General features: G+C 36.3%; 2 protein-coding genes across 2 annotated transcripts in view; both read left to right on the forward strand.

The window, feature by feature from the left end:
• The window catches only part of LOC307161655 (NACHT, LRR and PYD domains-containing protein 12-like), a 222,789-nt gene extending 221,284 nt beyond the window's left edge, over nucleotides 1-1,505 (forward strand). The window contains exon 17 of the mRNA XM_079876520.1: nucleotides 817-1,505. Coding sequence (XP_079732646.1) covers nucleotides 817-883 — 67 coding nt within the window. The 3' untranslated portion in view covers nucleotides 884-1,505. The remainder of the gene's footprint in view (nucleotides 1-816) is intronic.
• LOC307161663 (NLR family CARD domain-containing protein 3-like) overlaps nucleotides 1-25,564 on the forward strand; it is a 339,467-nt gene that overhangs the window by 99,348 nt on the left and 214,555 nt on the right. The window lies entirely within an intron of this gene.

The following is a 25,564-nucleotide window of genomic DNA, read 5'->3' on the forward strand; positions in this document are numbered from 1 at the left end:
AAAATATTCTTTTAATATCTAAAGAACCGAAACAGCACAAACAAAACTTTTTACAGCACAAACCAGCACAAACGGAGCACAGACGATTGAGCATAGTTTGACGACGTTTTGCGTTGGGTGGGGGGCCAACTTCATGCAGGTACCTTACCAACATTCGTGAAAGGAAATTATCGTTAAGCTTTATTGCAACAAAGGGTTTGTGTGAGAACAAGTTATTGAAATGTTTAATACAAAGGAGGAAAGAGAACAAAAGCTCACTGTCACAGCTTTATACATCAACACCTACTTTATTAACTGTCAGTAGAAGTGAATCATTTCAGTGTGAAAACAGACTTGGTCAGATTGTAGGAAACGCTGCACTCCTGCTAAAATCAGTGCAGTTCCAGCTTCAGCTCACAGCGTCCAGCTCACATGAGAAATGTCTCTGTCTCTAGTGTGTTTTTACTGTGACAAGCAACACGTCACACTACTTTACACTCACTTTACTCTCAGTTATTTACTAAGAGCCTACAAACATGTTTAAACTAGAGGACAAACGGCTTTAACTAAAGGTTTGTGTTTGAACTCAAAATAACATTTGTATTTACTCCCTGTGGTTTATTCCATACGCCGTACACTCATTAGTTTCTCCTTTACAGAGACTCAATAGGAGTCGCACCGACACACACACACAAACATATGAACATGATTCAGGTTTTTAATCTATTGTACTCAATATAACTTATTTTCACTATAAAAAAAACAGTATTGAAATATAATAATTTGCACTTTGTTCCACTGAACACTGATTGTTTTCTCTTCTGTTCCACTTTACAGAGTAGATGAAGATCTATCGCCAAACGTCAGTGAATTGTTTACATCATGGTTTAAATCTGTGAAATGATGATGAGAGGAGCAGAAACCATCAGATGATCCACAGAAGAGTCTCACTACTGTCTATGAGGAGAAATAAATGTGTAAATGTGTTTCATACAGGTGGAAGAGACTCAGACTTCACAATTAAATAAAGCAGCGTGTGTGTGTTAGCATGCGTATTAGAAACATGTGATATTGAATGATTCATGTTGGTTTATTATTCAGCCAAATGATGGTTTAGTTGTAATTAAAGGTGGAACAGAGGAAGAAGCTCAGATGAGTGTCAGCAGAAATCTTCAGTTTCAGGCCTGCAAATATAATAATGTTTGGATTGAACTCATCCATAATTATTAAAATATTTCTAATCATGAACGTGATTGACAAGTATAGCACATAAATGCTTTAAAAGATATAAAGTTTACATGTAACTTTTAAACATTTACATTATCTCTCTAACATTTTATACACAGAATATCTTTATTGTTATTGTTTTATTGTATATGAAGTTAGTTATGTGTGTGTCTGTTGCTGATGCACAGATCTACAGTATATTGTCTTTGTTCTGTGGATGAAGTCTCTTCTCCTCTACAGAACGACTAAACATTTTTACCAGTTAACAGCATTTGTGTGTGTTTCACTCACTCCTCAGATAGCAGACGGATGTGGGCCACTTCAGCCAGGCAATGATGCGGCACTGCAGGCCTTCTTATGGCCCTGACTAAATGTCTGTGAGCCTGAAGTGGCCCATATGTAAAATGGCAAATATGGCCCAAATATTTTAAATCACATGTGGGCCTTTTTAGGCAAAGATGCGGCGCTCATGGCAATGTGTAATCTGAATGTGAGCCTAAAGTGGCCCATATGATAAGTAATGAATATGGCCCAAATATCACAAACCAAATGTGGGCCAGCTATGGCAAAAATGCGGCACAATCGACAATGACTAATCTGGGTGTAAACCAAATATGTCCCACATATGCAAATGTGGTCCAGTTATCTTAAAGCATAACTGGGCCAGTTTTGGCAAAGATGAGGGACAGTAATCACTGTGAATCTGAATGTGAACCTAAAGTGGCCCAGAAATGGCATAGCAAATATGGCCCAAATACATTATACCAGATTTGGGCAAATGTACGGCAGAGTCTGGATGTTGTTTGGATGCCAGGTGTGGCTATGCAGTCGATAAAGTGTTCTAGGGTTGCTAAGGTGTTGCTATGCATGTTGCTGAGGTGTTCGGAATGGTTGTTAAGCTGTTGTAATGTGGTTGCTAGATAACCAGGGTGTTACTATGTGACTTCTAATGCAATCTGAGTGGTGAGTGTTTGTTAGTCCATTGCCATTGTGGTTGGTGTGCTTGACTGGTTGCTAGGGAGTAGGGAGTGTGGGTGGTTGCAAGAATATTGAAATACAGTTGCTAAATGGTTGTTAGCCAGCTTGCTATGAGGTTGCCAAGGTGTTCTGAATAGTTGCAAAAATGTTGATATGTGGCTGCTATGGTATTCTGAATGACCAGTAGCTGTGTTAATGAGGTTGCTAAGATGTTCTGAGTGGTTGCTAAGGTGTTGCTATGCGGCTGCTAAGGTGTTTGGAATGGTTGTTAGTCTGTTGCTGTGTGGTTGCTATGTGTAGTAGTTGCTAGGGCATGTGGGTGGTTGCAAGGATGTTAAAATGCAGCTGGCAAGGTGTTCTGAATGGTTGTTACCCATTCAGGTTGCCAAGATGTTCTGAGGGGTTGCTAAGGTGTTGCTACATAGCTGCTGTGTGTGTGTTTTTTTTGCGTGTGTGTACTGTGCAGCACAAACACAGACTGTGCTGTATGTAAAAATCTTTGCTGTGGTTTCAAGCAGGACATATTCTTGGGTCAACATTTTGGAACACAATTCCTGTCCAGAAACCCAAACCCTACACATAACTTATCCTTAAAGAGGGAGGGAAATGATAGGTAAATAACCAGCACCAAACCCTGGTTATAAGCATAAACTTAACATAAAGTGTAATCTTGTCACTCAAATATGATTTGTTGATTGGAATGCAGGATTAACAAAGATGTTTATCCAGAAACATATTTGTTGAAATCACATTCACCTGTAAGGCAGTGTCATCTTATAAAGTGCTTGACCCTGATATTCAAAAATAAAACAAACGAATAAATATTTAATTTGTCTTACATTTTGTCTAAATATTGACATTTATATGACATTTTTTATAAATAACAATAGCCTATCAGTATATTAATTGATAAATTAATTTTAAAATTAACCTTTTTCAACCCTTTTTTATTATGCATCCATGACAAAAATAAATCAATCTGATTTGCTCGAAAACCCTTATCTTATACCTAATCTTTCTGTTGGTGATTTATTCAGTTGGAGTATTGCATGTTATGTAATATTAGAGGTAACAATGATAACTCATAGCAAATTGTTAGCTAGCAAACACTAGTTATTTTGTCAATTCAACTCTTGCCATCTCAGGTATTTCAGGGAAAATGTTTAAATATGAATGTTTCTGCAGAGAAATGAGCTGAATGATTTTGTAAGTAACCATGACAGTAATTCGCGATGTGTGACCTTACAGTGCGCTCGTACAGTAACAGTAGGCACTGTGGATGAGAGAATCAATTAACAACATGCTATATTTCATTTTTACTTAACACTCTGCTATGGCCCGTAGTGATGACTCGATCAATAATGATTAGTTCATTGTTTTTTTAATAAACTTTTATATGGCTCATGAGTAAAGTTGATTAGTTCACCTCCCGAGTCACGTGATGTGACATAGGGGAGAGCGGGGAGGAATTTTTAATTTCAAACCAGCATGTGTTAGTGGTGAACAAACCACTAAAAAGAGGAGGAAGCGAAAGAGAAGAATATGGACGTGGTCATGGTTAGGGGAAAGAGGACAACTTGGCATGAAAATTCTGCAAACGGAGCTTGAGGAAAGTAGTTTTGAGTTTTAGAGCCAGGTGGCGCCATTTCATGTTGCATTTTTGTTGGCTAGTCAGTAGACGCAGGTCGTAGCAGCAAACACTATGAGATGATCATGCTGAATTTATGACACTGTGAGAAAATTATCACAGGCTATCTTTGGTTGTGCGACCGTGAGAACGGCCGTCTTCTCACTTTTCTTGAGAAGCTGCTTCAGGAAGTTGGATATGGTGAAGATCTGGAAATCACAGCAAACATGAAGGTCATTGTGTCTAAACTGCAATTTAAATCACTTGACAAATGTAGATCTGTTGCAGGCATACAAGAACATGACAAACGAAAGGATCTCCTCACGTTCATAGAGAAACAAACACAATTGTATTGATCCAGTTTTTGGAGAAGTCCAGCGGATAATAGATTAATTCCTAAATAAACAACTTCAAAACTCAACACTAAAATGGCCAGCAGAGGGAGCAGTTTTGCCACGGCTGTCACTACAGAAGCTGGACAATCTAGTAGTTAAACTAAATTGAACTTCAAATAAAGACCAATCAACGTTTCCTCAAATGATGTTAGGAAAGGTTGTGTGTATTTTGTGTTAAAGACACACTGGGGTTCTGTGACATGTGCAAAAGGAAATCCAGTTAAGAAAAGGTGGAGTTTAAGGGGCACATGAGCATCAATTGTCAAAGACGTTTGACATGTCAGATTTGTAATACCCATCATCCTACAGCACTTCACATTGATAGAAAGGAAAATCAAATGAATCAAAAGTTAATCAAAAGAATCATCACTGTTGATTGATTGATTGATTGATTGATTGATTGAAGTTTATTTCGAGCAATAAAAAAGAAAAGAATATATATATATATATATATATATATATATATATATATATATATATATATATATATATATTACACACACATACATATTAACACAATATAAAAAAATAAAATCTTTTATATTTATCTCCCATATACATATGTGCATATAAATATATACATACAGAAATATACACCTACATACACACATATACATTACAAATAATAACTATACACATACACATATATATACACACACATATACATATACACATGTGTAGCTGTACACACACACACATTACAATTTTGATACACATATCCACATACATTATTTACACTAATAACAGTTGCTCGAAAGGGAGTGGAAAGAAGTATAACTTATTTGCTCCCACCCCCAATTCCTTCCCATATATTACCCCATATAGTCGCTGCCATTAACAGTTAAATTAATAATAATTTATTTGTTTTGATAATATTTATTAGATATTATAGTTTCTTACAGTTACATTATGCTGTCTCAATAATCACAATAATGCTATATGATAATCCTCATTATCGTAAACATTCAAATATGTCCCGATATTTATAATAATCGCATCATATAGCCTATAAATTATAACCATATCCTAGCATATTGTTTAATCACAGTTTTACAATAACAGTAATATCAATAATATATAATAATAATCATTACCATTATTTACTCAGCTATGTATACATATCCCGCTCTATTGTAATTATGTCACCATTTACAATATCAAGATAAATAATAAGAACCGTTTATAATAACTTTCGTTATTTTACAATAACCAGCACCCCCTAATCACAAAAACAAGAACACCCAGATCCCTCACTCAGTATTTTGTCAACACCATTTCTTTGAATTAATTTGAATAGGTGAATATTTGGGCATTGCTTGAGCTGTATCCCCAAACCATTCCAAAGTCTGACAACACACACACACACACACACGCACAAGGTTTTCCTGGTGGTTCTCACCGCCTGGACTTTAAAGTTACCACATCCCCTCAAGTTATAGCCCCCTTCTCTTCCTATAAAGAACTTTTGAATATTACCCGGCAGATCATTTTTGTTGGCTTTATACAAGAATTGAGCAGTATAAAAATCAACTAGATCAAAAATTTTAGATTGGAGAAATAATATGTTTGTGTGATCAAAATATCCCACCTTGTGAAAAACCTTACTCCAAAAACTGCTCGTTTTTGGAGTAAGAAGAGGGTGTGTAGTGAGCTTTTATAGTTATTGCCCCAAATTTCTATACAATAAGTTAAATAGGGCAAAACCAGTGAACAATACAATATATATAGTGAATTATATTCCAAGACATATTTAACTTTATTAATTATAGAAATACTTTTAGATACTTTACCTTGTATGTATCTGATGTGTGGTTTCCAGCTTAATTTACTATCAATAGTTATTCCCAATAATTACATTTCTGACACTATTTCTAATGCAACACCATCAATACTTAATATTTATGCGTTTTCTTTATAATTACCAAACATCATTACCTTCGTTTTATTTAAATTCAAAGATAATTTATTAATATCCATCCATATTTTTAGTTTTACTAATTCTTTATTTACTATATATATAAGTGTATTATAATTATCACAAGAATAGAATATATTGGTATCATCAGCAAATAATATCAATTTCAATAATTTAGATACATGAAATATGTCATTTATATATAAATTAAATAATTTGGGAATTGGGACCTAATACTGATCCTTGAGGGACCCCACAAGCAATGCCCAGACACTGTGACGTAAACTCTCCCAACTTCACAAACTTTTGTCTCTCAGTTAAGTAACTTTTGATCCAGGTCAAAGTCACTCCCCTAATGCCATATTTTTCCAGTTTATTGAGTAAAATTGAATGATTAAATGTATTAAAGGCTTTCTTTAAATCAATAAATATTCCAACTGCATATTTTTTTTTGTCAAGTGCTTTAGTTTCATGGACTGGCTCAAAGGACTGAGCACAGTTCCAGTGAAAGGAAAGTTACAAAAAAAGGGAAATAAAACTGTACTGACTTGCACATTTCTTGATCTAGGCAGCTCGGCAACATTTTGCAGTGAGCAACTGATGAGAGAATTGAACACTCCTGGAAGGAAGATGGATGTACTTTAAAAAACAACAGGTCAGGAAAAAACAGTTTCTAGCTACAAAATCTCTGGACTTGAAGAAGCTGCACTGAAGGGAGACACTTACCTGACATTACATCGCAGTTTAAAGTCCACAGATGAAGAAGAGTCATTTAATAAAATAAACTCAGAGAGTGTGTACTTAACACAAACAATAACCAACAATGAACAGAGGAAACACAGGAACAAACAAACTCAAATACGATATGCAGCCATGATTAAATAAATATACATGGTGACAAACAAGTGTCAGGAAACGTGAACAAAGACAACAGGAAATAATAACAATCAAACCAAAAGTCCATGAGAATGAAAACTAAACTGACAGTTCGTGACACATTTCCTGATGTTTACAATCCCAGTCAACAAAATTAATGTTCCCAAAATGGAAGACTTGTAAAAGGTGGATTAGTTTTACGATCTCTTTCTGATCTTTGTGAAGTGTCAAAGTAGTAGTTGCGTAGCTGACAATGGAGGAACAGAAAGCTCTCAGATCTCATCAGAAAGATCTTTATTTGTAATTCAAAGATCAACGACGGGTTTGGAACAACATGAGGGTGAGTAATTGATGAATTTTAAATTTTTGGGTGAACTAAACCCTTAACAGCATTAGATGTAGGCATTGAGTTACTTATTGGAGTAAATGCTCAGAAAGCCTTGAATCCTTGGAGTGATTACCAGCGAGGGCGGTGGACCGAACGCTGACCGAACGCTCCTTGGGTGGGACATTACTGGTGCACTGAGTCTCAGTGTGGATGGTGATGTATGGGATGTGCCAACAGTTCAATAATAATAATATTGAATATCATTGCTATCTTGGAAGAGCTGTTAATTAGAAGGTATAATGAAGACTTTGCAGAACAGCAGTATGAACGTCAACTTTCTACGGTTTCTGTGGTGGCCAGATGGAAATATCAATGCAGATCCTGCAATGCTCGTGCACATTATCTGAGCTGTATCGTCCCCAAGCTGGGACACATTTGCTCTTCTTAAGGGTCATGAAACCCCAAAACACATTTTTTGAGATGTGAACAGATACACACAGGCTGTACATCACTGAAAACACTCATAAGTTTTATCAACAATGGAAATTGGTTATTTTTGTGTTTTCCTGAGCAATTTCATTCTTCTGGGTTGAAAAGCGACGTCGGAGCAAGGTCAGGGATTGTGAGGTATAACGTGCCTTCGGAGTGTGTGATTGGCTGCAGGCACGATCCTACGTCAGCTGGCCCTCGAGCGACTCTCTGCTTTTATTCATGAGAAAGAGCCCGTCCAATCCAATCACTGCGCTGGATTACTCATGAGATCATCGCATCACAGCGGAGAATTCAAACAACATGCGGAGCATGAGAGCGGTTTCTGCGAGGAAGCGCCGCGATGAGTTTAACAACATTTGTAACGGGGATTATATATCGTTTATATACGGACAGGAGCGAGCGCGCTTCAAGTTTTTATGGACATATTTCATATACTCTAGTGCTCTAAACATGAACCAGCATGACACTTTATTAAGATGCTAATCAGGATTATTCAGCTGATGTTATAAGCACAATCAGGCAAAAGTTCTACGTTGATGACTGCTTAAAATCTGTTAGGAACAGGCAGTGTCCCTATATCGACAGCTAACAGAGTTGTGTGCCAAACGGGGCTTTAGATTTTGGCACTTGCTGTTGTAACCCAGACAGCATCATAGTGTCGGCCCTGATCCAGCCCAGTGATCCGGAAGTGATCCACTGAGGCAAGTTGAAGTGAGAACCCAAACGCTAGTGATGTTACATTTGACACTGAATCTTCAAAGCGTGGATCGAGTACGCAGCGCAATTTCTCATGAAGCTCTGTGCCGGAGCGCGTATTGTTTTCGGAGAAACACGTGATTAACGAAAAATGAAACCTCACTTTTTTCCAGTCACGTGAATGCTTCCCTTTGCGTGTCGGAATGTTTGAACCCAGACCACTACTCTACAGGTTTTTGGAAGTTTAAATATAGTTTTTAAATATAAATAAGCCTATAGCCTATGTTACATGATCATATATTCTGACACATAAACAGCATAGAAACCATAAAATAATTAGACCAACATTTACTTGCATCAAGCAACTCTGTGGGAATTTTTATAATTAGTATTAATATAATTGTTACATTTATTTTATTGCCACACTTTAATATGTTAATTATATTATCAGAAAACTGAACATTTAGCATTGTCAGGCTTTTATTTGTGCTTAATGGATAAAACAACGGCGCTGCGCACTCAGTTGCTCCAGAGAATGTCTAATAGGGGAGAACTTCCACTCTCAGTAAACTTCCGGCTTCTGAACTGGTTGCAGTTCCACTCTGGCTCCACATGGGGGCGCTCACAGGACGAGTGCAGAATGAATGGATGTCTATGGAGCTATACCCATCAAAATCCACTTTTCTCAGCATATAATTTTTTGTCTAGTAATTTGAATGTTGTATTCGAAAGGGGATGCAAAGAAATTACACATTGCTGGATGTTAGATTTTTTAGAGTCACTTATTTGCTTTAAAAAGTCTTTTAAAATGTCAATGACGTCATACACATCGTACGACCAGAGATACTGCTTTACGGCAATCCTTCAGTCACTTTGGTGCTTTCGCGCTCTGCACTTTCTTTTCTCTCGAGGCATCGACAACACAGCTGACACAGGTAAATACACAACACAGCTGACACAGGGAAACACACGTGCTAGAAGAGTTTTTGTTTTGTTTGTTTCTGGTCTTGCTTCGGATGCCACGATGCCATCAAGCGGTATCTCTGGTCGTAATCAGTCCTTCACTGACCAATCAGCGTTCATTAGCAGAATGCTAGCGTGTTATGGGCAACAACAACTCAACCTGTAAGAAATCGAAAGGACATAAGTACTCGTTCATTCAACTTTCGACCTATAACCCATGTTGAACTTGCAAAACCTACAATCAAATCTGAGATTTCTCAACGGCAATCGGGTGAAAGAGACAAATTTAGCCGTCTAGCTCCATAGACGTATTGCGTATTGGAAATGAATGGGAGACTAATTTCATAGTGGAAACTTTTGCTACTTTGAATTGTTTATTGATCCAACAATCAGCTATCTCATATATATACATATGAGTGCTGTTCTTCCTGTGGTCAAAATCACTATTACATATCAATTTTTACAAAATAAGCATGCATTCATACAACATACAACCATAAACAAAGACATTTAGTAGAAGATGAACTGAAAATATTCCTTGATTTAAGTTGGTTAAAATTTAAATCAAACTCATGAACTAAGAACCCATGTATACTTATAGGGTCAAAAACTTTTACTTATATAGCACCTTTTCAACAAAAAACAGAAGTAAAAAAATCATATAAGAACTTGTGTAAATAAATACAATTTCAATTTAATTTTAAAGACTACTGCTACTGCAGCCAAATAAAATCAGCCTGAAAGCAATTTTGAGTTATCAGGCTCAAATTTTGAACACAACTTGTTTAGATTTATGGCTTTGATTTTCTCACAGTTTTAGAGTAAAACATGTTTTTGAAAATATATATTTCATATAAAAATCGATATAAACATTTTTCATAACAATAAACTAGTAAGTTCATTTTTTAAAACTTTTTCATTTCAGCAATAATCTGCCAAATGTTGTCTTTGAAAAGAGATCAAACTTAAGTTTGTTGCTCTAAAGCATTCAAGATTTACGACAGTTTAAGTTGGAAATGTAATTTTCAGGTCTATGCTCAAAAAGTGAATAAATGGATTATAAATACAGCGTAAATATAATTTAGCACCATAAAATCCCCTAAAAATACAAAATATTAAATAAAAAACATAATATAAACATAAATCGAATATTTAAAATCGAACTAACATACAGTACATACATTTCATTGAAATATATTTTTTTATTTCTGTCATTTTTGACCGACAAGCGAGGAGCACCAGAGGGTTAACAGGGTTAAATGCACTTAGTGTAAATTGGTGCTTCATTCCCCAAGGCTCAGCAGAGTTGCCCCGTGTTTGAGATGAGGTTGCCTTTGGTGCAGTGTCTTACCTGTGAACTTTAAACAGCAGTGAACACAATGCTACATCCGTCATGGGAATAGCTGTTCGTCTTGACAAAACCCTGAAAACTGAGTTGCAATTTCAGTTATATGAATCTGGTCAGACAGCACAACAGTTCTGAGGTGCATCAAAAACACCACAAAGAGATTCAAAACCTTTGTAACATTCATTCAGTCCCTCTCGACAACAACTCATTGGAGACTGTCAGACACATCATTTCCAAGGTGAACCCGCGGAGGCATGAGGACTGATGTCTTTCTAAAGTTTAAAAGCTTTCTTTCCCAACCACATAGTCTTTTCACAGACTCTGGCCTTTAATGAAGGTTGTTATAGACCTTCATCAGCAACAAATTAATCTCTTTCATCTTTGATGACTTTTTTATCAACATTGAATTTTAAAGTCCCCTTGTATTCAATAATTTTATCCCTTAAAACTCATCTTTGATCATCAAAATTACATATTTGAATGTTTTTTTTTCCTTGAAAAAAACCTTGTCATGTCTTAAAAGAGCTTGAATGTAAGGCAACGTTCAGACTGTCAGTCCAAATCCGATTATTTGTGTATCCGGTTGGAATCTGATCTAAAATGATTGACATCAACACTGTGTATCGTAGCTGTTCAGATCCGATTTGTGTCCGTGCCAACCTTAGTTTTCCGGAATATCTGCATTGGTTTCCATGGCAATGACGTTGCGATGGTATGCAAACCACACATGAATGTAGCTTGAAACGGATTTGTAAAAATCACATCTCATGTGATTTTTTTGCCATTCACACCAGCTAAATATGATTGCATTTCAATTGGATATGCAAACAAATCAAATTTGGACTGACAGTGTGAACGTAGCCTTACTCGACACCCTTGCCTCATTTAGTATACGCGGGTCTATGAATATGCAAATGAGCCCCGCCTCCACTCACTCACTCAGCTCAGAGATCCACTGGTTGACGATCACACGTTGATCTGGGTTGCGTTTCCCGAAAGCATCGTTGGCAACTATGGTCGCAAGTTCATCGCAATGTCCATTGAACTCTATTGGTAACGACGGAACTTGCGACCATAGTTGGCCAACGATGCTTTCGGGAAACGCACCCCTGATTGGTTAAAAGGTAGTTTGTGACGTCAGAAACACCAGCGATTTCAAAGCGTGTTTTTGAGACTGTCTTTGGTTCACTGCAGTTTTAAGGAGAAAATACTCAGCAATGCTGTCGACTTATGAATTTACACATGGTTTGTCTTAAAGCATATTAAAAACACCACATACACATATAAACAACATTAAAAGCTGGACTTTCACCACAGGGGGACTTTAAGTAAATACTTTTAAGTGGAGATTTAAACTTTGGCTGCAGTACTAAGTTATTTTGTCATATCCTACTTTTAATATTCAGCAACTTTTTTTCAAGGATTAAACCTAAAAAAAGCCGCATAAATCATTATTTCTTGATCTTATTTATTTATTTATTTATTTTACAAATGTACCTCATAGATATTCAGTAGCATCTGTTATGCACATAATATTGGTGATCATTGTGCCATTGCAATTGTTATTGGTGATAGTGTGCCATTAGTTAGAATTAGAAATGCAAAATGATTTTTTTTATTATCGCTTAGCAGTGAATGTCTCAATTTAGTGAACAAGGTTTTGTTCATGATCTTGCTCGGCTCAATAGATGTGCTCCTCTCAAAAATACCATGTAAAGGGCCGCGACAACCCTTGGTTTATCAAACTTGATTCATGAGCATGATGTTTCTTGGGCTAGAGTGAGGCATTCTGTTCTTACAACTATATAACAGATGCACTGTATAGCAGAGCTAAAGCTGAGTACTTTTTAAATGAAACATCAAGCTGTGTCTGCTTTCCACATTGTGCAACCAATGCTTTGTTGCTTGAATTTGATTTTTGAATGCCAAGTCATGTTATTTTCAAGATCAAGGAAACAAGCAGCACATCTATGATCAGTTGTTAAAAGAAGATGCGACAAAATACAGATATCTTGGTTTTATATTTGATGAATCACTATCTTTTAAATGTAATGTAAATCAATTAGGGACTAAACTCAAGCTAAATCTGGGGTTTTATTTTAGGAACAAAACCTATTTTTCATTTGAGGCAAAAAAGCAATTAGGCAATTAGTTTCTGCCAACTAAATGCCAGTTTTTGATTATGAAGATGTTTTGCACAAAAACATTAGCAATGATATTATACAAACACTTTACAATGGCCTTTTTCTGGATTTTGACCATGCAAACCGGCATTCATTGTCTTCAAAATCCATGCCCCTAACCAGCTCAGATTCAACAGCAAGCAGGGAAAGTGCAGAAAGCGGTTTCTGTGTCATTGTGTGTCATTTTTCACTCGTTTTAGAGTAAAAAAGACCTCTCTCCTTCACAGTTAGACACAGGCAGGGTTAACAATAGTCTCAGTGCAACACAAACATTAGGAAATGTCCATTATGATCAACAATTTGCAGTGTAAATTTCCTTAAAATTTACAGTAAAAAACTGGCAGCTGTGGTTGCCAGAAATTTGCCGTAAAAAATAATCACATTGGAGATGAGAGTCACATGACGGAAGCTCATCACAAGCAGCTTTTCCACATGAAAGTTAATATAACTAGAAGGTGCACAGTGTCATTCACACAAACACTAAACACAATCATGGTAACACACATGACATTTTAAAAATGAAAACACGAAAATGAATGAATAAACATTAATTTAACGACATTAAATGTAACATAAAACCTTAATGTACATAACTGATTAGAAAAAAACGAAACATTTTCAACACAAATATATCAAATGTGAAGTGTCACGCAGGGATCTGTGGGATTGTCAATTTTCTTTTTTCACTGTAAATTATACAATGACTTGTTCTTTTTCACTTCCAAAAACTGTAACTTTATTGGTATTTTACTGTAAAATTACATTAAATGTACAATTAGATCTATCACAGCAGTTATTAACCGTATATAGTATGGAAACTTTCTGTTAACTGATTAACAGTTTTCCACCGTAGCATTTTTACAGTTTTTTACTGTTAAAATCCCGATCATTTTTTAGCGACTGGAACACTTTACAAAATATCATGCAAACCGCCATCATAAATCATTAGAGCCATGTCAAAAGCGTTATTATAGAAATGTGGTGGTTTTGAAATTGTACAAACTAATTTAAGGTGTTTATTCTTAATCTATACAGTTTACAATATAAGCAATATAAGCATGTTAAGAAAGTTTGAAGTTGCTAAAATGCAACTTTTAAAAGTTGAAGTGTCAGTTTTGAAAATTGGCCCTCAAAACATTTGCATATACACAATAAAATGCCTCTTTGCAGCGGGATATGCAGGACGGCTGCAGGCCATGGAGATGGCCACCAAAACACAATAATTGTGAGTCAAATGTTTCTTGACACTGATCCTGTCTTGTATGGGGACTGTCCCAGAATGAGGCGTCCTTGGCAGCTTGTTCCTGTCGTTCTGTGTCGTTACGCGTCTGTGTGCTGTATAATTTTCTGGCACCCTTATGCCAACCCAGCCCTCCCTCGACTGTTCGCGGTGACATAATCTATTTGTCAGCAGCCACTCCTCATCCTCATTGCTACATTTCAACCTGACATTGCTTACTAGGTAAATTGTTCAGTTTTCATGCAAATACAGCTGTCAATAGCAATTGGTGCGGGCAGTAAACAAAAACACACAAAACACAACACGCCTGGCTAGCGCTAGTTAGACAAGTAAAAACAAACACAAAATATGGAACAAGATGCTAAACCAAATCACCACAGCAAGGATGTCAAAAAATTCTACATCCAATTCACTGAGATTAGTGTCAAAGCTTCTGTCAAGCTTGTTTGAAAGGTAAAATCACGGCTACACACAAGCAAATGTCAAATGTCAAAATCTTTTTTTCAAGGTGCCATTTTGAGGAAGCAACAGACTTCTAACCAAACCTCTTGGCATGATATACATAAAAACATCAATGTAGAAGAAACATTCATGCATAATGAAAAATACTAGCGAAAAGGCGGGGATAGAGTAATTAAAAGGGGGCTTGCACAAGAAATTTTATTAAAAGAAGTTTTCAAACTAAATAAAAAAAGTCAAAAAGAAAGAACAAAGTATATTTAGGTAAAAGGGGCTTATTTTTCCCCGAATGGTATCTATAATCTAAGTTATTTTGTTAAAAGAGTGCAATATTCATTTTAGCAAATGTTGAGTATCAAGTATGACTTATTTAATTTGAGGGTGTAATTTATTGACTTTAAACCGGCTGTGAACATCATGTAGAAGGAGATTAACTGATTATGTTCATTTGTTTGTTTTATAACAGTTTAAAAATCCTACAACACTGCAAAAATTACTGTTGGTTTAACTTAAATAAGTAAGTTACCTGGTTGCCTTAACATGTTGAGTTCATTGAAATTAAACATTTTAGTTAATTAAACTTATGTTATCTGAACCACATTAATTATCTAAGTTGATTTGACAAAAGTTGTGATAAATCATGAAAATCTTTCTTTCTTTTTTTTACAGTGAACAATATGAGCACAGCTGGTAAGTGTTTGTTCTGATGTAGTTTAAAAATACAAAAATATTACAAATTAATTAATATTAATTTTGGATGACTATTGACAAAACCTTTTTAGGAACCACACATTTTGCTCTTTCACTTTCACTTTCAGAGATATACGGGTTAGAGTAGATTAGAGTAGATTAGTTACAGCCTCTTAGACGCTGAAGACTTTTGTTTTTCTCATTTAGTATAGTGGTCTAAATGAATAAGCCTACCTTTCTTTCTTTCTTTCTTTTCTTTTCTTTGATTTGGTGTCGCCCACATCCATTTCCCGCACTTGATTCTGTGTTTACTTTTTTCCCCCTTTCTTTTTTTTATCTGTTCCAGGCTGTTGGAAATAGAATGAAAGCATTGTCATGAAACACTGTAACATCGGTCAGTAGTGGCCAGGATTAGGCTATTTTTTATAGGGACAATGGTAAAAAAAAAAAAGTACAGCTATTATAAATCATATAGCTAACCTAATCTTACACAAAAATTACAAAATCTATCTAATTATTATAACATTTTTATTTATAAGTTTTATAAATCGAACTTTTAGCCATCAAAATAAAACACATTTGGAAAAAAAGAAGCCAAAATGCAATTAAATTAAATTGAGTTAAATATATCCAATCCCCAATATTTTCAATATTTTTTTGTTTGATAGTTTTTGTTCCTCTCCCATATCTGCAAAGGACAAACAAGGAGAATAAAGATTATTCTTGTGATAATGTAGTCTTAATGAGCAGCAGACTCACTCTCTTTAAGGGTTTATAGTCTAATCATTATCACCAAGCTCATTCTAAAGCGTTTTTAATAAAAATAACACCACACTTCTCTCACAGTGAACGGTAAAGACTTCGAAAGGGAATATGATGATCATTTCTGAACGAAACACATCTTCTTTCTCTCTCAGAATTGTCCTCTTTCAGTCCCTCAGAAGTTAAGGACTGAAACCTGAATTTTTATAAATAAATAAACACATATTTATAGTTGGTAAATTATTAAATGTAGAGAATTTTAATATTTTATTTCCATGATAAGTTTTACATAATGCACATGACACTATTCATCTTAAGAGGATGGTCAGGGGTGTTTTTATAGAGAGGATGCTTTTTTATCTTTTTTCTTCAACAAGGTGGATGGATGCCATATATGTTAAGTTAAGTTAGGCCACATCCACATGAAGCCAGAGCTTTCCCTATCCGATCTTTTTTCCCTCGTTCTAAAAAACAAAACAAATTCCATAAACACTGTGTCATCTCAATATCTGCGTAGACACAAAATCACTGAAACTGACCTGAACAAGCTAATCAAGGTCTGCTGGATTACCAGAGAGCTACTACTATGTATACTTAATAATTACTACATAATAATTGCAATAACTGGGTAATAACTATGTACTAACCCTGAACCAACCGCTAAACATAACCTTAATCCATGTAGTTACCTTTATATTTTCATGTAGTTACCTTATATTTTCATTACTTTTTTAGGTAAGTACACATACTGTAAAATGAAGTGCAAGCGGCAGGTGAGTTTGATCATTGGACACTGGATCTCCATCTAGAGCTGCTTATTGCCTCTTTTGTCAGCAATGTTCAATTTTATGTTGTCTAAAGAAAATGCACTGCATTATAAATTGGACAGTCATGTAGATTTTTGGGTAAGGCTCAACTGTAATTACCATGGTGGTCCTGATGTATTCGTAGAGGACATGCATGAAAGGGTTAATTACAGAAACCACCATATGTCGGTTGCATTTTCTTATTTTGTGATTTAAAATTATTACTATTTTTTTTTTTTTATTAATAGGTTATCACAAAAAAAGTGCTTCCTATTGTTTCATTACCAGTTACATTTTGAATCATAAAGCCTGAACTGCTCTGTATAAATCTGCAGCATTTCTGAAGTAGGCTTCCAGTAGTGTGTGCATAAAGCTGTTCAGTGATTACAGATAACTATAGATTCCAGTCCCTGGAGCACGTTCAGTTACAATCGGAGGAACACTAAATCAATGAGGACAGCTAAATCTATTCAAATTGGTTTTTAAAAGGGGCCATGAATTCTTTTGACATATAAGAGGTCATTTATAATGCTGTAGTAGAGGATGTGGGATGTGATGGGCTGGTTCAGGTCCTGATCTGCTTTTTAGTCCTGGTTAAAAGTGGCAGAGCTGACTGTGTTCTTAGTTCTTGAGGACAGTGTTTTAGGAAAGGCAATATGGTTGATTTATGGATATGATGATGCCATAAGAACCTAGTGTGCCTTACCACACACTGCCGGCAATTTACTATAGCGCTACTACGAATCTCCCAACATTATCTCCTTCTAACAGATCTGCCACATACAGTACGTTCCTCTTGGCACTTACTCAAGCCAAGACACACTTTTACTGTAACATAAAAATAAAAAAAATTATTGAGTTTTTACAATTTTAAAAATGTCATATATGCTTGTTTTCTTTATAAGGTCTGGCATGGGCTTGCCCCACCTCCGTTAAATTAATTTATAAAACAGAGAACAGATTGTGGTTTTGGTACTAGGTCTATCATTAGAGAGGATTGCGAGGTCGGTGTCATGTAGGCGAACATCTTTTGGTCAGAAAGTATTATCTTTAATAGGGAGCAAATCCTGGAATAGTTTACCGCAGTCAATAAGACAATGTTACTTATCACACTTTAAATATCATCTGAAAAAATGGCTTATGACGAATCAGTTGTGTATTACTTAGATATTTTAATAATGTGTTTGGGGTATTTGTCTCTTTGTAGTGTTGTGTGTATAGCTGAGTATCTGTTCTTGTGTGTACCTGACTATCTGCGGATGTAAATTAGCAATGTTGCTATAATCTGGCTTGTTTACATTTTATATTTTATACTAATGTTAATTAACATGTTTTGTGCCCATCAAATAAGTGAACAAAACAAGCACAAATTAATTCATAGGCGGACTATCTAAAATAGTGATTCTTTGACTATGTGTATTATATTAAATATAAGCTCTTTCATCGTGGTTTCATGAGAATGCGTGTGTATTTTTACGTAAAATGTAGTTCTACCACATGTACATTTACTTACGTTTTCATACTGAATCATATAATACTGACGTATTGACAGCACTAAACCGTAAAATATTTACGTATTGAAAAATATTTAGGTAGCCTATGAACAACTTTACAGACGTAGAAATTTGTATGTATTCCTATTTTATGAATATTAAAAATTGTGACATTAATGTTTTGACTATTGTATTCAATTGTTATATCAATGACGTTTCAGTCGCATTTAAAAGCATTTTACTCATTTACCTAATAAGAAATAACATTTCGCTGTTTGTGACTTCGAAACCCGTTTCGATAAATTGTGATTATTACACTTGTCTGTCTATTCTTTTTATATTATGTATAAAAGGGGTGTGTTTAGGTTTGGGAGTAGGGTTAAGGGATCTTACATTTATCTATAAAATGGTAAAAGGGAAATTATACATATCTTTATGATATGAAAGATTCATAAATATTTAACGTTTTGTAGCTGTACAAACATAATTATGCTACGTGTAATTGTTGCGGATACGTCCATATTATACTTTTCAGCATCTATCCAAATGTACAAAAAAGTATGTTTTATGACTTTGAAATGTACGCAATACGTATTAACTTGGCTCTTTTCACATTCCAGAAGGTCAATTTAAACCAGTCTGGGAAACTATACAACAGTTCTATCATATAATTCTATCATCAGGATTTTCATATTTTAAGACTGAAAGTCTGGGACAAGGGTAAAGCAAAAAAACAAAAAAAACACGTTTAATCTCTACATAAAAGTGGAATGTAAATACACAGAAAGAAAGTCTCTGAAAAAGAAAAAAATAATAATTTCATAGCCACAGATCTTTATTCTATTGCACAAATGTGACTCATGTTTTTTTTTTGTTTTTTTTACCTTTATTTTACCAGGAAGTCTCATTGAGATCAAAAATCTCTTTTACAAGAGAGACCTGGCCAAGGTAGCAGCCATACATAAACAACATATACAAGTGCTACATACAAGGTAGCAGCCATACATAAACACAACATAATAAAAAAAATTAAAAAAATACTGCATACATACAATCATGCAAAAATCATTAAAATACAAGGACCTCTCAAGAAAAACAACTACATGTCTCCTTTACCACATTTTTTATGATGGTCTTAAATTTATTAATTGATATACACGTTTCTAGTTTAAGATTTTTCTGCAATTTATTCCATGCCCATGGTGCATAGTATGAAAATGCAGTTTTCCCCAAATCTGTCCAAACCCTGGGAACATTAAAAAGCAACCACTTGGAGGAGCGTAGCTGATAACTTGCAGAATTCAGACAGAGGAGAGTACAGAGGTAAGCTGGAAGTTTACCTAGCATGGCTTTATATATAAAAATATACCAATGCTGTTTTCTTTCATGTGTAGTCGCTCACTGCATCCATCCATTTTCTAGATCACTTCTAGACACACACACACACACACACACACACACACACACACACACACCTCTGGGGCACCTGAAGGAAACTAAAACTTTCAGGAAACTAAGAATTAGCATTTTCAAAAATTCTTTGCAACACAGAATACTTGTAGAGTGTCTTTTTAAGCCATATATTTATTCCTTTGACAAGTCCCCCAACTTCCTTTTTGCCCTTCAAACCAAAACACATTCTATTTGGCAAATCATACTTAATCCTGTTGGTTGCATTCTAAATCAGGACAAAGAAAGAACATTAAAGTAAGGTTTGGCTGGGTAACAATCAAGCTTTTGTTCCAACAGTTGGGTGCACAGCGAAGAGGAGTAGTCCCGGGGTGGCAGCTACGACGCGAGGAACAGATACTGAGCTTAAAGATTCCAGTGTCCTGAGCATTTTCCTCGGTGTACAGGTTTTCCAGGCCTCAGTCTCTGTCTGGCATCTTACCCTCAGCACATCCTGTGGGAGAAGAAGCCTGGTTTGAAGCAGAGGCTCTGCGGCCACATCAAACAATGGCTTTTTGTTGTAAACAAAGACAGGGCAGGCTGCCTGGGGCCTCCAGCTCTCTCTTTTCTGTCTTTCTCTTTTACTCCACACACCAGTCATTCCCCTTTTGCTCTCTTTTTCTCTGCATAGCTTCTAGCCCTCTGGATTGTGTCCAGTCTGCTTCCCCATATGCCACCAGTCCCAACAGTCTGTCTTACAAAGTCACTCTGGCTTTCCCTTTTATTTGTATGCATAAGCCCACAAACTTGTCAAACAAAGAGAAGTGTGTGGAGGTGGAGGAAATCAGGAGAGAATGTAGCAAATGCATCAAAGCACTAAAACAAAACAAATCATATTTACTAAATATTAAAGGGAGACTGAGGCCAGTTATATATATATATATATATATATATATATATATATATAATTATTATTTATTTTTTATTTTTTATAGACACACACTTTAACATCACAGCTAGTGAACATTTTCACCTGTCACAAACCACACAGAGACAGGATGACAATTAACCTAATTGCCAGGCCTGGCGAGGATTCAACTCTGTGGCTTCTTGTAAGTATTCCAGATTACGATGGTCAGTGATTAGCTGAAAGGAATGACAGGAACACTCTTTCACATCATCATGCTTAACCAGAGCACTCAAATTTGATAAGAGACAAATAAATAGATAGAAATTATGATTACTTGGCAATACCATATGGCCTGACAAAGAAGACATTACGCATGTAACAGTGTGCTCTATACACAAACAACACCAGACATAGAACAGAGCAAACTGAGGGCAATAATTACACAGCAAACTGATGAACCAAACAAGGAGCAGGTGATGGAAATCAATCAAACAATGACAACGAATTAGAACATACTTAGAAACAAAAACCAACTGAAAGGAAACACAGAAAACATTATGAGTCCATTAAAACTAAAACTATGGGGCTATTTACACAAAACCATTTTCAACTAAAAACGTAAAACATTTTATGCGTTTTGGCCGTTCGTTTACACCACAACAGCGTTTTGGGTGCCTGAAAACAGTCTCTGTGTAAACAACAAAAATGTGAATCTCTGAAGACAATGATGTCATGCACATGCGTATTACATGTTCAGTCTGTAGTGTTTCATCGCCATCTACTGGCCTGACAGCAGAAAACAGTGTTTTTAGCCATTTTCACGGATCTGAGTGAATAGGGATTGTTTTGACAATGGTGTCGTCTGTATGCGGAAAACTCAAAGGAAAAACTTCTCAGTTTTAAGCATATCGTTGTTGTATAAACGTACCCTAAAACCAAAACTTCACATGACATTACACCCCCACCCCACCCCCTTCTGGAAGGCAGCTCCTGATGCCTAAACAGAAGCACAAATGAGGAGGGAGTGGCAGGACTGGCGAAAGAAGAGACCATAGGGGAGCAGATGGTGGCATTGACAACAGAGGAGCCGGCAGTGGACGAGAGCCCAGAGCGACCTAGAAGATGGTGACCCATGAAGGAACCATTGCAGGGAGGAGCCAGAGTGGAGTCATGAGATTGAACTTCAGGAGAGGTGAAAACCCAGGCGGAGAGACCGGGCGACATTGGAGGACCAGGAGGCCAAGGTGGAGCCGTGGTGGTGAAAAGCCGAGATGGAGGCAGGGTGCCGAAGGACTGAGGTGGAGCCAGTGGGAGTGAGGACTGAGGAGGAGCCGTAGGGAAGGAGGGGCGAGGCGCAGGCGAATGCCCGGATGTCTGTTGTAGAAGTAGAGCAACGACTGACCAAGGTGGAGCCGGAGGGATGATGTCCCAGGTGGAGCTGAAGGACGAGGAGCCGAAGTAGAGCTGACTGGTCAACGGGCAGAGGTGGAGTATTGGGCTCGGAAGCCCAAGGCGGAAATTTAGCTGAAATCAAAAGAGAACCAAACACCAAGAATTGCCTAATAATTGCCTTAAGCCCTACTACTACTTCGGTCATCTGTAATTTTCCTCATCAGAAGGGTCTGAGGACGTCCACACACCCCATCCGCGTGCAGCCCAATATTTGAGACTACAAGGATGGTGCACGTACAACAGCGCATGTGCAAGTGACTTGAGCGCTTGAAAACAAAATCTTCTAGATAGTGTGCACATGCAAAACTAGCACACCTGTACATACAAATTTGTCTATTTTTGTTTATTTATATATTATATATACATATGTGTCTCTTATTTATATATCTTTATTTTTTTTATTTTGCTATCTGTGTATGTATGTTGTCCCTGTGTATTGGAAGCTTCTTCTGTCACTAAAAACAAATTACTTTTGTGTGCAAACATACAGTACTTGGCAATAAGGATCTTTCTGATTCTGATTTCCGATTTCACCTTTTTAACTCATAATAATGGCATGCCTTGTCTGGTCAACCGCATCTCATTTTCTTGATCAGGTTAACCTCAAATTTGATTAAATATTTGATTTAAAATCATAAACATACTGTAAACCATAATAATGTAGCAAATCGTCACAGGACTCAGAGACAGAGACAGAAGATGAACTCAGATGCAGGGTTTATTGAACTTTATGGTGAATAAAAGAAATGCAGGTGAGTAGACAGATGAATAGCAGGTGAATGAGATACCAAGGCAATCTTTCTTTGGAAATGCTGACAGGAACACAAGAGAAAATGCGGACAATCAAGGATGAAAAGAACAGGTGATGGGAATTAATTATGAACATGGATTCCAAAAAGTGTGTGATTAAAAACTCCGGAGAGAGTGAGCAGAGTGTGTTGGGAGATGGTCCATGACACCAATGTAGTTAATGGTCAATTTTTTTTACTCTCTGGACAGTGGACATGAAACACACCTCAAATTATAGAGGGACTCATATGCACAAAGTACTTAGCACATTTAATATTTAGGCCTTAATAAAAAAATATCCTTAGGAAAAAAATTCTTCAAAAACTTGCAGTGCACAGGGCCGTAATCCACTTCTGAGGTCTTGACATATCGATTACGAGTTCAAGCCTCTTCTCCATTTGAGAATACCATCTCAACAGCCTTTTATGAGTACAGTTCATCTATAGCACACCTTTAAGCGTAGCTTTTAAAAACTCACAGTAGACGCGACAGTCTCTTGGCATGGTGTCCTAGACACCAATATTTGAATGGTTTAGAAAAGATGAATCACTGTCTGGTTAACTGAGATTTTGATATAAAGGTTTAGGATCATGATTTTTCAATACAACACACACGAGTGTACACTAACACCGTTTGTGACATCAGCCTTAACATCGGCATTAAACGGAAGTTGCAATTGTCTTTGCTTCCATATTGGGCCGTATATCCGAGTGAAGCTGCTTCTGGAACAAGAACAAATGAAGGGCGGGGCTTGGTTTTGTCTGTGGGGAATTGATTGTATGGTTGTGGTTTGCTATTGGTGGATCTCATGTGAGTGACAGGTTGCCTCGTCATTAGAGCAGATATGTCGCTGCAAGAGGGAGGGGAAGTTATTCTGATTCAAGATTATGAATAATTTCTAATAAAGTAATATTCCATAAACTAATAAGAATTGTCGATTTTGATTTCATGTTGACTTTAAAAACCTGATAAAATCAGTACAGATACAGGAGGGTTCCAGCAGACACTGACTCAAAAGTCTTTTACACTGAACTGTAGAAGAGATCTGGCTCAGTAAAGTTTGGTTAATTAGTGTTGAAATCAGCATAACTTTTCAGCCTCTCATAGACGTACGAGCAGGCGGGTGAAAGATAGAGTCGACTTCAGCAGCAAAGAATGCGATTTAAAAGTGGGTCATGAAAGACAGTTTGTGGGTGGAGTGCATGGCATGTGCTTTGTGTCCCATTAAAAGGCACAGAAATGTGTTTCATCGCAAAGTTTTGATGGAGAGTCATCTGCACAACATTGAATGTGTTTTATTTTACCCCAACTAACCAGTGACTGACTCATTTACCACCGACATATTTTGCCACAGTTCTCCAGTGCTCTCTTATTAGCGGCGAAACGCTCTCTGAAAAGTTCTCTGTTCTTCGTGAGGTTTTCCCAACATAGAGAACAATGTCTAAAAGGAAAACATATGTCTAGAGAGAGTACAAAGCAGAGGCTGGTGAGAAAATGAAACTCTGTGCATGTGAATGGAAAATGTTTAATATTTTCCTGCTGAAAGTCTTCTTTAGATGTCATCAAACTCGATGTGTCAAACTATAAGAATAAAAAAAAGACTTTTGTGATTATTAGGCTACACCTATTGGCTTTCTATATGTTATATGTAGTCCAAAAAGATCAGACTAACTAACCTTTATAATTTAAAATTTACATTTTCACTTTTCCAGGGAAGTGGACAAAAACAAACAAAACAAAAACAAAAAACATATTGAACACTGATCAAGAACAACACATATTTAGTTCAATTAAAAGCTATATCTAGAATGAAAACGTCCCGCCTGCTAACATCACTACTGCCACTAACTACAGTAGTAAGGGGCAATTCATGTTCACGGATATGACATAAAAACAGAACACTGGCAATTAAAGAAGGGACCATCCCATCTAATTGCTGTTTTTTAAATTGATGTTCAATTGTCTCTTCACTAGACTCCGCAGGTGCAAACTACATATTAAAATATATTTTATGCATGACAAACATGTGAGCAATAAAATCACAACAAAACAATTTGAATTATTATTCTTGCATACATGAACTTGTACTCTTCGACGTCCTACCAACTTTGGCTTTTAAACGGCTGGACTTGGTGAGATTTGCCACTTGCAGTCGAGGAGGAGTTGAAAACTGAGAAAAACTGAGGCAAATCAGACACTTTCTGCTTCCAGCAGTGACGCCCATCACAGATTAAGGGGATTAGATGCACTATTTGCCAAATACACAGACATTTCAGAGGTTTTCATGTAGAATTATTAACACTTGTAAGTACAAGAATCATTTTATCAGTTTTTTTTATAAACATGACACGATATACATAAAAAGAGTTTTTAATGCTATTAAGGATTTGTGAGCATTAGCTGAACCTGAAAGAGTCAGAATAAACACAAAACATACACTGCTCTCGAATCCGGCATACGTGACTAAAGCTGCGTTTCAATTACAAATTGAAATTGCGAATTGAACATACGCCCAATGGAAACACGCCAAGTTCACAAATACTCCCATATATCACAAAAAAGTTTTT

The sequence above is a fragment of the Squalius cephalus genome (assembly GCF_949319135.1).
Source record: "Squalius cephalus genome assembly, chromosome: 7".
NCBI classification, from domain to species: domain Eukaryota; kingdom Metazoa; phylum Chordata; class Actinopteri; order Cypriniformes; family Leuciscidae; genus Squalius; species Squalius cephalus.